At 39.3% G+C, this 13,849-nt stretch overlaps 1 protein-coding gene across 1 annotated transcript in view; it reads left to right on the plus strand.

The window, feature by feature from the left end:
• Positions 1 to 13,849, plus strand: part of Itga2 (integrin subunit alpha 2) — a 106,268-nt gene that overhangs the window by 27,738 nt on the left and 64,681 nt on the right. Inside the window, exon 2 of the mRNA XM_029563458.1 lies at positions 4,776 to 4,893. Coding sequence (XP_029419318.1) covers positions 4,776 to 4,893 — 118 coding nt within the window. The remainder of the gene's footprint in view (positions 1 to 4,775; positions 4,894 to 13,849) is intronic.

A 13,849-nucleotide genomic window follows, 5' to 3' on the forward strand; every position in this document is an offset into this window, starting at 1 on the left:
GGGGGCACAAGGGAGACCCTGTCCAAAAAAAAAAAAAAAAAAAAAAAAAAAAAAAAACTCCTATTTTTATTTTTAAAGGAGAAAGAGAAATAATTATGTCTTAAATGTCAGTATTTATTGCTTTCTAATATTGTTATTTTTAAACATTACTACTTGGATGCTAACTCTACTTAAGTTAGTCATTGTGCTTAAAGATCTCCTCAAACCATATGCCTTTTGAATAACCCAAAGAACATCCTAGAAAACATAAATTTGGACTGGTGAGATAGCTCGGTGGTTAAGAGCATGTACGGCTCTTACAGAGGACAGGAGTTTGGTCCCCAGCACCGTGTGGGTAATTCCCAACCACCTGTAACTCCAGCTCCAGGGGATCCAGTGCCCTCTTCTGACCTCAGGAATTGGCACACATTTGCACATACACACATATACACACATGTGTGTGCACATACACAAATGAAAATAAAAAGGTTTTATTATTTTTTAAAGGTTTTTTGTTTTTTTTGAGACAGGGTCTCCTTGTAGCCCCAGCTGGCCTGGGACTCTATATGTAGACTAGGCTGGCCTTGATCTCACAGAGATCCTCCTGCTTCTGCTTCCTGTGTGCTGGGACTAAAGGCATGAGCCACCACACCAGGCTATAAATTATTTTTTTTAAAGAAAACATAAAACTGCTTGTGTTAGAAATAATATCTGGGGCTGGAGAGATGGCTCAACTGTTAAGAGTACTGGCTGCTCTTGCAGAAGACCTGAGTTCAATTCCTCAGACCCAGTAGTATCTTCTTGGACATGACTCATCTATAGTTCTCTAAGTTACTAATAAAACATATGCACATGAGCAGCATGGTTTTAACACTGAGTTATCAGATTCACTCTAGTCCATTCCTGCATAGGTTTGTTGGTATTTGAAGCAGAAAAAAATGCCTCCTTTAAAAAGTGACTAACAACTTGAGAATTGTGAAGTCCAGCTCTTCATGAGTTTTGACAACAGGATATTGCTCCTTCAGGGAGGGGGAGCCTGAGCTCTCCTGTAGTGTGCTATGCCTGAGAGCTCTCCCATGATCGTTTGTGTCTGGGAGCCCTGGTTCTTTAGACGTTGCAGAAGTTGTCAGGAGCAGAGAACAGCTCCTTGCACATCATGATGTTATGTCCAGAGCATACTTTCTGTGAATAACTTTAAAAAAAGAGATCCTGTCCCATGATAACTGTTAACTACATAAAAGTTAAACAAATGAAAAATAAAGTTTGTTTAATAAACACATGTATGAATACATTCATCAGTTTTGCATTATGGATAGTTGTGAATGGAGTGACCATAACCATAGCATCAGGGAGAAAACTGGAGAACACAGAATGTGAATAAATTTATATACACATATTATAGAGATGTTCATAGAATTGAAGAGTCGTTATGAGGGTATTTCAGATATTGAAATGAAAGGCATATAACCAGTGCCCTTTGCAACACACTGGCCTTAAAGAGATCCTATTCTCAAGTCATACCTAGCAAATGAAACTAAGAGTAAAGCCACCCCAGTGGACCAGATTTACTCTTTACGTGTCACCAATGATATTTTCATGGGTGTGATGATCAGATCAGACCCTACTGATGAGGTTGAAGTAAAACTTCTCATGTTGATAGTTCTACTAGTGAAGAATGTGAAAAGCAGTATTTTTCTTATTTTTATCCTGAATTTTACTCATTTCAAGACTATCATAATACACTATAAGAAATTTAGAAGGCAGCCAATTACATTCACAATTATATGGTTACTATATTTATATTTTATAGAGTTTCAACATGTTCCTTCTATCTTGAAAATCATTTTATATTTTGTTTTCATTGAGCATTTTTGTCAATCTTATATTCTTCACAATCATTGTTTTTTAATAACAATGCAAAATTCCATCTAGTTATTATGCTGCAATTTGTGTACTCAGTACCCTTGTATTGGACATTTGGGAAACTATTAAGAATTAATCTTTTGGATTACTAGAAATCAATAAACCTCTTAACATGCACAAAATATGCTTTTAATATTCCAAATCACCATTGATAAATACAATTAATTTAAAATGTATCTTATTCAATGAATGTTATCTTAGGTGCTGGGGCCAGAGAGGTGGATTAGTAGGTAAGAGAACTTGCTGTATAAGCATGAGGCCCTGAGTTCAAATTCCTAGCATCCACATAAAACCAATGTAAATCCCACTGTAGCATCAGTTCCCCCAAGTGGGGGATAAAGATAGAAGGATGCTGGGGGGTCTCTGGCTGCCAGTCCAGCTACAGGTTCAGTAGGAGATCCTGTCTCAAGGAACTGATAGAGCAGAACACTCAGTATCCTCTTCTGATCTCCAAATGCACATGAGCCTGTACACCAGCATGCATACATACATAACACACACACACACACACACACACACACACACACACACACGCAATCTCAGGTTCTGAGAAAATAAGAGTAAATAAAATCCAAATCTGGTCTCTCAAGGAACCTGCATTTTAGTAGACAAAAGCAGATGTCAAGTTCTGAGAAAATAAGAGTAAATAAAATCCAGATCTGGTCTCTCAAGGAACCTGCATTTTAGTAGACAAAAGCAGATGTCAAGCAATATACACATGAGATAATTGGGGGTAATTGCCATGAGAGTGGCACCGTGTTTGAGTAGGGTATTGCTACTAGATAGAGGGGTCAAGAAGCTCCCTATTAGGAGAACAGAGGCCATCTGAACAAAGTCAAATACCTTGGGGTATTTTCAGCAGGGAAATGGAATGATCTCATATTTTTAACAACGTTGTCTAACATGTTCATATGTACTACAAATAGATTGATAGATAAAGGGAACTCCACTTTCCTTATTTGTAAATTGATTACAATACACATGTATACATATTTAAGAATACATATATGCTACAGGCATATACTATATGACAACATTTTAATAGATAAAACATCAAAAATTGATAACATAAAGTAGGGTGTTCCTTGAGATTATGTCACCCAAGGACATCATCATGCTCTTGCTTGTTTGTACGCATTTAAAATTGTACAATAACAAAATCACTAAACAATTTCTTAAGATATATGCCTTCTATTAATGAGTTATGACTATAAACACACTATATAGTAAAATCTAACATTAAATAACAAAATGAACTCCATCATGATTTTTTGCCATAAGAGTGGGAGGCTAGCATGACTCTATATACAGTTACCTACGTTCTTTTTAGTGCTAGATATTTCTAATGTGACAACAGTTTAGCGTCATCTTTCCAAACTTTTACTAGTATATTTAATAACTGGTAAATATTCAAATACTATTTACTAAGTTCTGTGCAATACAGTGAAGATGAAGTCTGGATTAGAAACACCAGTATTCTGAATGCCAGTTGTGGTATTATGCTTAATCTGCTGTGCTATTTTGTATTATATTTCTTCAAAGTAGAAAGGAACAGTGATATCCTGTGTAAAACAGGCATTAACGGTCAAATTTGCAAATGTTGAGCTATGCAAACTATGCTACAGAGTCTTTCAAAATTAATATTTACACTTCTCTTCCTGGCAAGCATGTATTTCTAAGAAATAATGAGCTGGGCGTTCTTGAGTGAGCAAACACCCAGTAGAGTGCTTTGGCACTTAGAAAGGCACACTGACTACTTCGACTCCCCAGAGCTCCATCACTGACTTCATTTTTCCTTTGGAACATGCTATAGAATCTCTTCCCACAAGTTCAGAAGTACCGCTGGTGGAACAAGTCATTTCCATCCAGGTTTTCCTTGCCTGGAATGACAGCCTTCTGTAATGCTTTGTGGCCTCAATGCAGTCCTGAAAGTGGGATCTTACTCTGTGAAAATAGGTGCTCTTCATGTGACTGTGACACTGATTTTGAAGAGTCCAGTGTCTTCAAGTCTGCAAAGATAAATACTGATGCCAGGAGAGACACTCTCATCTTGACTGAAAACATCATAACCCACAAAGCCCTCTTTCTACAGAGTGAAGGCCTCACAGCATCATAATGCTTTCCATGCCAAAGGAGATATGATTAGCCTTACTCTTCTGTCCCTCTCCATCAGAAACAAGAATTAAAAAAAAAAATCTCTCCAGATGTGGTCTCCGTTCTTTGTAAAATAATAATTGCCATTTCTTGATCATTAAGGAAGAAAAATGTAAAGATAAAAGTATTTTTGGTCTATAACACACCTTTCCCTAACTTTTATCCTACAAAATGCTCTCTTCTGAAAGAAAATGATAGTTTTCAAGGGTTGTGAATTTTCTCCCTTGACCATGTCGAGAACTAGGCACCCTTCGGGCCCTGTGTATGAGTGGCTTAGAGTCTTAGTCTGTAAGGAAGGGCAAATAGAATTGAACTTATTTCATTATCCTTAGAGAGAGTGCAGTCATTTAAGAGCATGACTTCTTCATCTGCCAGTCTTACATTCAAATCCTGACCTTACCCTTACCACTGTGCATGTGAAATACACTTGCTACCTGGGACTTCAGAAATCTCTGTCAAGCAGGAACACCACTGACAACCAACTCCTGAGGGTTCTGTGATGTTATTTACGCTAATAAATCATGCGTATGAAGTATTTGCCATGGTTCTGGGAGCCACGTAAATACTTTAGATGTAGCTGTAGTATTTCTTGGTAAATACTGATAAGAAGAATAATTATCTGGTCAAACAAATGTATTTCAATGATCTTTAACAATTATACCATGCGTCCACACTGAAAAATTCTAAATATGGACTGTGTTTTTTTACTTTTTTCATAGGCATCTTAAGTTGTTTGGCATACAATGTTGGCCTCCCAGAAGCAAAAATATTTTCCGGCCCTTCAAGTGAACAGTTTGGCTATGCAGTACAGCAGTTTATAAACTCAAAAGGCAACTGGTAAGACCATTCACTCTCTTCCTTATTATTTTGATAAATCTTTGATAAATTTAATATTTGACTCTAGCTATTTATTCAAATGAGTGAATAATATATGATTGATGGAGAGTCCTCGAAGAGTTTTTTGAGACAGGAGCTCACATGTTACTCTAGCTGGCTTGGAACTTACCAGATAGACCAGGCTGGCCTCCAACTCATAGAGATCCTCCTGCCTCTGCCTCCTGAGTGCTAGGATCAAGGACATCATTACCATGCCCAGCTTTTTTGTTTGTTGGTTGGTTTTGCATTGTTTTTGATCAAATATTTTTAAATGAAAGGTCTTTCTTTGAAAGTTGATTACTGTAGGTTAGTAGTTAATGGAACGGTTTAGTGGCACTCTTCTTTTGGACTGTGCGTGGGTAAGCCCAGATAGAAAAAATCTCTCTAAATATTCTCTTGACAATACCATTAGGTTAATGTTTAAATGACAGACAGATAGATAGTGTCATCGTTTCCTAACCTATGAACTGATCTTCCTTGAGCTAGCCACTGTTATTTGGGGTTATTTCTCATGGTAGAATAGCTCCCTAAACATTCTCCTTTATTTTAAAAATATTTTTATTGAGTTTTGTTCATTTTATATAGTAGATCTTAATAAAATTTAGACACACCCCCACCCTCCACAGCCCCCTACTGGGTTTCATGCACTTGCTCATATATGTTAAGTACTATCCAGTCAAGTTTTTGTACCCAAATGTCCCTCTGTGCAAGTTCATTCACTAGAGTCTAGTCAGCCTACTGAGAGTCACTCCTTTATAGACAATCTACTCTCCCTCACCCAGCAGTAATCAGTTGCCAATAGTTCTTCAGCTAAGGTTGAGGCCTGCTCCCATTTCCCTTGTTCAATGCTGGGTTTTTGTCTGATTGAGTTGGCATGGGTCTTGTGCATGCTGTCACCCTTGTTGCAAGTTTGTATGAGCAAGTTCCCAGTGGCCTAAAAGCCTCTCTTTCCTGATGTTCATGCACCAACCCTGCCTCTTACAATCTTTCCACCCCCTCTTCCATAACGGTCCTGAACTGTGGATGTGTGAGGTTTAATATGGGAGTCCTATCCAGGGACACACACTCTGCCTCATTTTCTAAGTCCTTCTGTGTGCATCACACTCTGTTGTATGAGGAAGCTCACTGTTGAGAGTTGAGGGGTGTACTAGTATACTCTCTACTCCCTGTTCTGCTATGGTCCATGAGTCTTAGGTGTAGAGGTTCCACTGTAGATGTGTCTCTCAGACATATATTCACTGCGTATGACCAGTTGTGGAACTCTGTAATGGTCTCCATCTACTGCAAAAAGAAGCTTTCTTCATGAGTGCTGTACAGTACACTTGTCTGTAAATATAAGGATCCATATTTGTCATACAGTAGGACATTTCATTTGTCTAGAGATATACCAGAGATAGGGTTTTCTCTAAATATTCTCTTTTAACAAAGCTTTGCCCACTCCATCTTGTCAGTTTTTCATGTGCCATGTAGCAAAAGGGGTCTCACAGGTACTCATGCAAAATTTACAAATTTAGCACTTCATTATGTTTTGTACTGAAGTGCTCCCAACCATATATATAATTTACGTTTGCTAATTTAAGTTTTCCCTGAAAATAATGGAAATCAGATGATTCTGAAAATTATGCTTAGGGAGACAAGAAGACAAGTTCTTCCTCTGCCCAAGTTGATGCTTATTTGTGGACGGGGGTCCTGTTATTGGTGAGGTAAGAGGGAGTTGCTTCTCAACCAATCATGAACTTTTTCTTTTATTACTACAGAGAAGAAAGTTAGAAAGGTAAAATAGGTGGTGCTTTGACCTTAGAAATGATGAAGTTGCTAATGAACACTCAGATTGGATCTGCTATCAAGTCGGGGATCAATAACTATTTGTTGGGACTAGAGAGATGTGTTTAAGAGCACACAGCGCTCTTTTAGCGGACCTGAGCTTCGTTCTTTTTGCTTTTTTTTAAACAAAACTTTAAATTTTTTTAAATCTTTTATTTTATGTGTATGCATACTTTGCCTGCATGTAGGTAAGTGCACCCATGTTGTGCAGTGCCCTCAGAGGTCAAAAGAGGCTGTCGGATTCCCTAGGACTGGAGTTACGGACAGTTGTTAGCTGCCATGTGGGTTCTGGGATTCGAACGCAGGTCTTCTGCAAGAACAACCAGTGTTCTTAACCATGGAACCATCTCTCCAGCCCCCTGAGTTTGGTTTCTAACGCCTTGTGTGGCAGTTATTAACCACTTGTAACTCTAGCTCCATGGAATCCAAAGCCACCTACTCTCTCTCTCTCTCTCTCTCTCTCACACACACACACACACACACACACATACACACACATAATTAAAACTAAAACTTTTTTAAATATAAAAAAATAACCATTTGTTGAATTACTAAGGGAAAGTCCTACTTCAAATGATTCACCATAGATACCCTAGGTGAACTACAAGACTTTGATGTGAACTCCAGTGGTCTACTTCAAAATCATAACCTGCCATTGACTTTGAGTATTTTTTTTCTTTCAATTATTTTGTTTAACACAGTGACCATAATCATACATCTGCTACAAAACATTTTAACTAATTCTTTCTTTGTTTTGTGTTATTTTAAAAAATATTTTCCTCAGTTTTTGAATTGAGGTTTTGTGCATTACAAATAATAGATCCTAGCTGAATTTAGACTCCCTCCCCCTTCCCCATAGCCCCACCCACACACCAAATTTCAGGTATTCTGTTATATATGTTAAGTCTTATGTAGTCAAGCATTTGTGTGCAGATGTCCCTCAGTGCAAATTCATTCACTGGAGTCTAGTCAGCATATCTAGAGTCACTCCCTTAAAGAAGATCTACTCTCCCTCACCCCACAGTAATCATTTATCAATAGTTCCTTGGCTAGGGTTGGGGTCTGCTGCTCATTTCCCCAGTTCTATGCTGGGTTTTTGTCTGATTGAGTTGGCATGGGTCTTATGCATGTTGTCACTATTGTTGCAAGTTCATATGAGCAAGTTCTCAGAGTCCTGAAAGCCTCATTTTCCTTATGTTCATGCACCAATCTTGGCTCTTATACGTTTTCTGCACCCTCTTCCACAATAGCCCCTGATCTGTGAGTGGGTACAGTTTAGTACAGGGATTCTATCCAGGGACACACACTCTACAGTCTCTTATTCACTAAAACTTAACCAGTTGTGTTCTTCTGTGTGCATCACACTTTGTTGTATGAGGAAACTTTGCTAGTGAGAGTTTAGGAATGTATTAGTATTCTCTCTACCCCATATTCTTCTATGTTCCATGAGCCTTAGATATAGAGGTTTCACTGTAGATGTGTCACTGAGGTCTGAGCATCTCTCAGACATATATTTTCTGTGTGTGAGCAGTTGTGGGACTCTGTAGTAGCCTCTATCTGTTGCAAAAGAAGCTTCTTTGATGAGTGGTATACAGTATACTAGTCTGTAAATATAAGGATCCAAATTTATCATACAGTAAGAAATTTCATTTGTCTAGAGATATGACAGGTATAGGGTTTTCTCTGGATTGATCACTTCTCCAGCCATGTTTATTTGGCTATATTTACAGTACTACCCATTGAGAGGGGCTTAATTGGATAATTTAGTTGGATAATGTTGATTACCTTCTAGGTAAAAGTACTACTACTACACCAATAATGATAGTTTGCTGTGCCAGTCATTGTGGTTATCAGGCTTTACTGCTGGGTGGGATCATTGATTGAGTTTTCTCCCTTAGCAGCTTGCATAGTGTCCTCTAGAACTCTGAAAGCTAGTCTTTAGGGAGGAGGCTTCTAGGTCAGTTCCAGCTCCACTGCTCCAAGTCCTGTGTCCAAAGTATGTCCTATCTTCAGAAATAGGGTGTTACCTTCAAGCTCTCAAAAGCAATCAAAGACCCTAGCAATACCCTGTGTTATTTTGGGCTACCTCCTGGACTATTCTGACCAACAACTGGAAGGGAGGTTTCTCCTATCTGGCATTATGTAGCCTTCGGGTGTACACATGCACACCTGTTCAGATATTATATGTGTTTTTGGGGGGGGGGTTATTGAGTTAATACATTTCCCTCTGGCTTTTTACACCTCCTAAGTTTTATCTATCCCTCAGGATATTTTTTAAAGTATCAGTTTTCCTGGAGCAGAATGAGTCTAGGAGAAAAAGTTACCATCGCTAACAGATGTTATTAGAGATGATAAGTCTACGGTAAATTGAGGAGAACTCAACCACTGACTAAGTGGCAGTTTAGAATATGAGACCAAAATGTACAAAAACTGGCAAGGATCTAACAGGTGGAATCCTGTGAAGATGAGTCAACCTTGTTTCTTTCTGTATAAGCATTCAAGGCATTTTTAGTAGCAAGAATATTAGCAGATTACACTGAGATTCTGGTGCTGATAGGATGATGTCAAGACCAGGGACATCAGATAATTCTAAATCCTGCCTTAGTCTTCTCATAATATTCTTTGTATAAACACAAGACAATGGCTATTGGGAAACAAGACTCCACTCCATTGTTGGCTTGGTTACTACCTTGAATTCAAGTATAGAGCTTTCTTGTAAGCTGTGACATTTAGCTTGGGATCATAGCCTTTCTTCCCTTCAGCTAGTATCTAATCACCAGCCTGTATGGGCAGACCCCCATCACACAGAGGAGAGGAAGGGAGAATACATGTCTGTCTTTATAAAGGGCTGCATCTTATAGAAGGGAAAAGCAAACAGGGATGAGAGAAAAGCTAGAAGACCAGCCTGTCTGCATCCTTTCACTGACCCGGTGTTATCAAGCAAAGAAACAGAATGGACCAAGCCATGGGTATAATTGTCTAGTTCACTCTGGACTGGGCACTGTGTCTGTGTGAGGTTCAGAAAATGCAAAGCATAGACAAGCCATAGGCAAGCCATTAAGGAGTGTGAAATGATCCAGGAGAAAGATTTATATATAGAATAGGAACATATGAGTAAGAGAAAAGAAATAACTCAGGGCCAACCCCTTGTAATTGATGGTGTTTGTGTTTTAAGATCTGGGACATTAGAGACACAAGCTTTCCTCATGGCCCTATCTTGTCAGTGTGCCTTGTTCCTGGGGGCAGGGCTATGGCCAGGATCCAGAGTATGAGGACACCATGCCGGTGCTAGGTAGCCTCAGTCACGACAGGCAGCCTTCACAGCAAGGAGGGAAAATAATGTGAGACTCAGGATCCAGAACTGCATATTTGTTTTGACAATTGGCACTGGGCCTTTTCCCACTCCTAATTTACGACAGTCGCACAGATATTATGTGAGTAACAGATGTAGAAAGAGCTCTTTAAACATTAACTTTCCTTCTCATACTAATGAAGTTAGCTGTGGGCACAGATACCTTGATCTTGCGATGAATTCCTTTAATGCATGCAAGTCTTTGCTCTTGAATAGATACATAACGTTTGCGTGCACACTCACATGACTTTATTTCATTGCTCTTTTACTGCTTATGCTGATGCTGTCTTTGATGCCTTTTTCCTCCACTTACTTTGACTTTCTTTTCACTCTTTTTTACCCTTAATTCCATCTTTCACCCCTTTCCCTCCTTCTGACAACTCACTCAAGGCTCTAGTCTGAGTTTTCTGAAATCATACTATTATTTTTAGAGTACAGTTTTAGTTGTACTGTGTCTTGTGTTTCCAAGAATTTATAGGCATATTTTGCTTCAAGATCTATCAGAACTGAATGAAGCAAACTTGACTCTTACCAGTTTTATTATTACATTTTTATTGCATTCTAGACTTCTGCTCTAACAATAATGGTGACATTGCTTTGATAGTTCTTGAGGCTTCTTCATAGTCTCATGTCAGCCGCATAGTTTAAAAGCAACATGACCCCCGCCCTACAGCAGAGCATAGCAGTAGTGCTCTCTGACTGTAGGCCTATGGCTATGAGTAAAACCCATCTACCTTTGCTTCAGTGCACTGGAGGACCAGCCTGCTTCTGAGCCTGTATTTCACACACAGGATGTTTGATGTAAGTGAGGCATTCCTTATCACAAACAATCTACAATCATTTCCTGGAGCTTGTAATGATACACAGTTTCTGTTTGTATAACCCGAAGGCTGCCTCAAGAACAATCTGAGCTCATATGACTCAAAATCGCTGAATCCTGAAATCACTTGTGTGACGAAGACTGACTGAGAACGAAGGGTATTTCCAGTAGCAGAAATATATTTTCTTATTCTGTCCAGGACTGGTGCATGTACTTCCTTATAAAGAAAGGAGGCAGAATGAACAAATGCCATAGCAAAAGGGAAAAACAATCCTTCCATACACGGGTTTATTAATACTTTACATTTTTAATTAAGAAAACTTTTAGTAAAGTTCTATGCATCCTATAAATGTAATCGTTCCCAGTAAATGTGTCTGTAGGAAAAAACTGGAATAAATATTAAGTCTAGGATACCTGTGTCAAACTTCTACCTCCTAAGGCAGAGATCATTGCGGAAGAGGAGGCTGAAAGATTTTAAGAGCCAGAAGTGGTGGATGACCACAAGGAAAGAGAGTTTTCCAGACAACTAGTCAGTTACCTAAATGAACTCACAGCAATGGTGACAGCATGCATAAGTCCCATGGAAGCTTACGCCAGACAAAAGTCCCAGCACAGACTTAGAGAAGTGGGTAAGAAACCCCAACACAACCTAAGGAACTTTTGGCAGCAGATGGCTACTGGGAGGAAGAGAGACAGTCTCTTTCGAGGATGGGACTCCAGGTGGGCTAACCAGGCTCCAGTGGATGGACCCACAGTGAAGGACATTTGAGACACTAATTAGACTCTATAGGCTGGGGTCAATAAGGCGAAGTGTGAGTGGGGGAGGGGATCTAAATCCCATCAAATTACATTGTATGAAAATCACAAAAACTCAATAATAAAAATTTTAAGAGAGATAAAAGAGGGAAAAACACAGAGAGAAGGCAGTGTGAAGGCAGGTGCCTACTGGAGTGATACGGGATACTCGCAATTCCAGTAGCCAGAAGAGACAAGGAATGGATGCTCCCCTAGATGCACCTTGATTTTGGGCATCTCGACTCCAAACTGTGAGACAGTAAATTTCTGTGGTTTTAAGTCAAAAAAAAGTATTGAGTCCTATGACGGTGAGAAATTTTCACTTTTATAGACGACATCAAAGCTGTACCATTTGGTACTTTAGTTGGGACAGTAATATATTTATTGAGTCCTCTTCTTTGTCAAACACATAGCTCTCATAATAATTCTTGAACTTTGTAAAATTATCTCTTTTATAAATGAAAGTCAGAAGGTCAGTTAACTTACAGAACTTCCTAAAATTACAGAACTAAAAAGTAATAATGGTAATAGGTGAATTAATGCAAAACAGAGATAAGATATTCCAAATGAATCTGTGTTGTGTGTATCCAAGGAAGCAGCTGGCAGGATGGGAATGGCATTTATAGATATCTAAATTTGATTTCAACATCAATTCTAGGAAAATAAAGTTACGGAATTTTATTATTAATTATTATTATTATTAGTGTTGGTAATGTGTATGTAATATCTTTTTGGGTGCCTGCCTGCAGCAGTCCTTGTGTGGAGGTTAGAAGACAGCTTTATGGAGTCAGTTCTCTCTTTCTACTCTTATGTGGGTTCTAGGGATCAAATCCAGTTCATTTGTAGCAACCAGTTTACCTGCTGAGCCAATTTGCCCAAAGTTACAGAGTTTGAATGAGATTTCACTATACCACTTATCCCATCGTTCTTCCATTGACATGCTTATTATGTCTTGCCTGGGCTAGGACAATGGTTACCACTCACCTCTCATGAACAAGGATTCCGCATCCAAGTCAGGAACTGGAGCACAAAGGTGCTCTCCTCGGATCTCCCATCACTTCCTGGGTGTTATGTTTTGTGGGGTTGTTGTTTTTGTTGTTGTTGTTTTGCTTTGTTTTTGAGACAGGGTCTCACAGTGTAGCCCTAGCCGGCCTGGAACTTGAATACACCAGGCTGGCCTCAAACTTAGACATCTTCCTGCCTCTTCTGGGTGTCTTTGAACAATCACACAACTTCTTTGATATACCAATCACTATGTAATCTACTCCCATGAGTACTTTGTAAAATCATAGAAAACCAGATTTTTATAACTAATTCCCCCATATCTCTCCCCATTCCTTGTCCTTTAACAATTTCCCATCTGTCAGAAATTAACTTCCTCCTCCCCCTCCTCTTCTCTTCCTCCTCTTGTCTTCCTCCTCATTCTTCTCTTTCCTTCCTCCTCTTCCTCTTTGTCTTCCTTCTGCTGCTGCTTCTCCTCCTCCTCCTCCCCCTCCTCTTCCTCCTCCCCCTCTTCCCCCTCTTTCTCTTTCCTTCCTCCTCTTCCTCGTTGTCTTCCTTCTGCTGCTGCTTCTCCTCCTCCTCCTCCCCCTCCTCTTCCTCCTCCCCCTCTTCCCCCTCTTTCTCTTTCCTTCCTCCTCTTCCTCGTTGTCTTCCTTCTGCTGCTGCTTCTCCTCCTCCTCCTCCCCCTCCTCTTCCTCCTCCCCCTCTTCCCCCTCTTTCTCTTTCCTTCCTCCTCTTCCTCGTTGTCTTCCTTCTGCTGCTGCTTCTCCTCCTCCTCCTCCCCCTCCTCTTCCTCCTCCCCCTCTTCCCCCTCTTTCTCTTTCCTTCCTCATCCTCCTAATCCTCCCCTTCCCCCTCTTCCTCCTCAAATGGCTGTTCTGATCACCTTTCCAAAATAGCCATGTCTTTGTTTTTCATTATAATCTTTAAATATTGGCCAATACTATCCTTATGCCTCTTCCAAACGATAGCTTGCCATCAAATTAACTTTAACTTGTTTACTGTATTTATTTACAGGGCTTGTTTTTGTTTTAAATATACAAAATATATTACCTTTTCCAATTAAATTTGGTTATTTTTACTAATTTATAACTTAATCCAATTTGATTCTGTAAAATATATTG

Source organism: Nannospalax galili, unplaced genomic scaffold (genome assembly GCF_000622305.1).
Source record: "Nannospalax galili isolate Female #2095 unplaced genomic scaffold, S.galili_v1.0 scaffold235, whole genome shotgun sequence".
Taxonomy (NCBI): Eukaryota; Metazoa; Chordata; class Mammalia; order Rodentia; family Spalacidae; genus Nannospalax; species Nannospalax galili.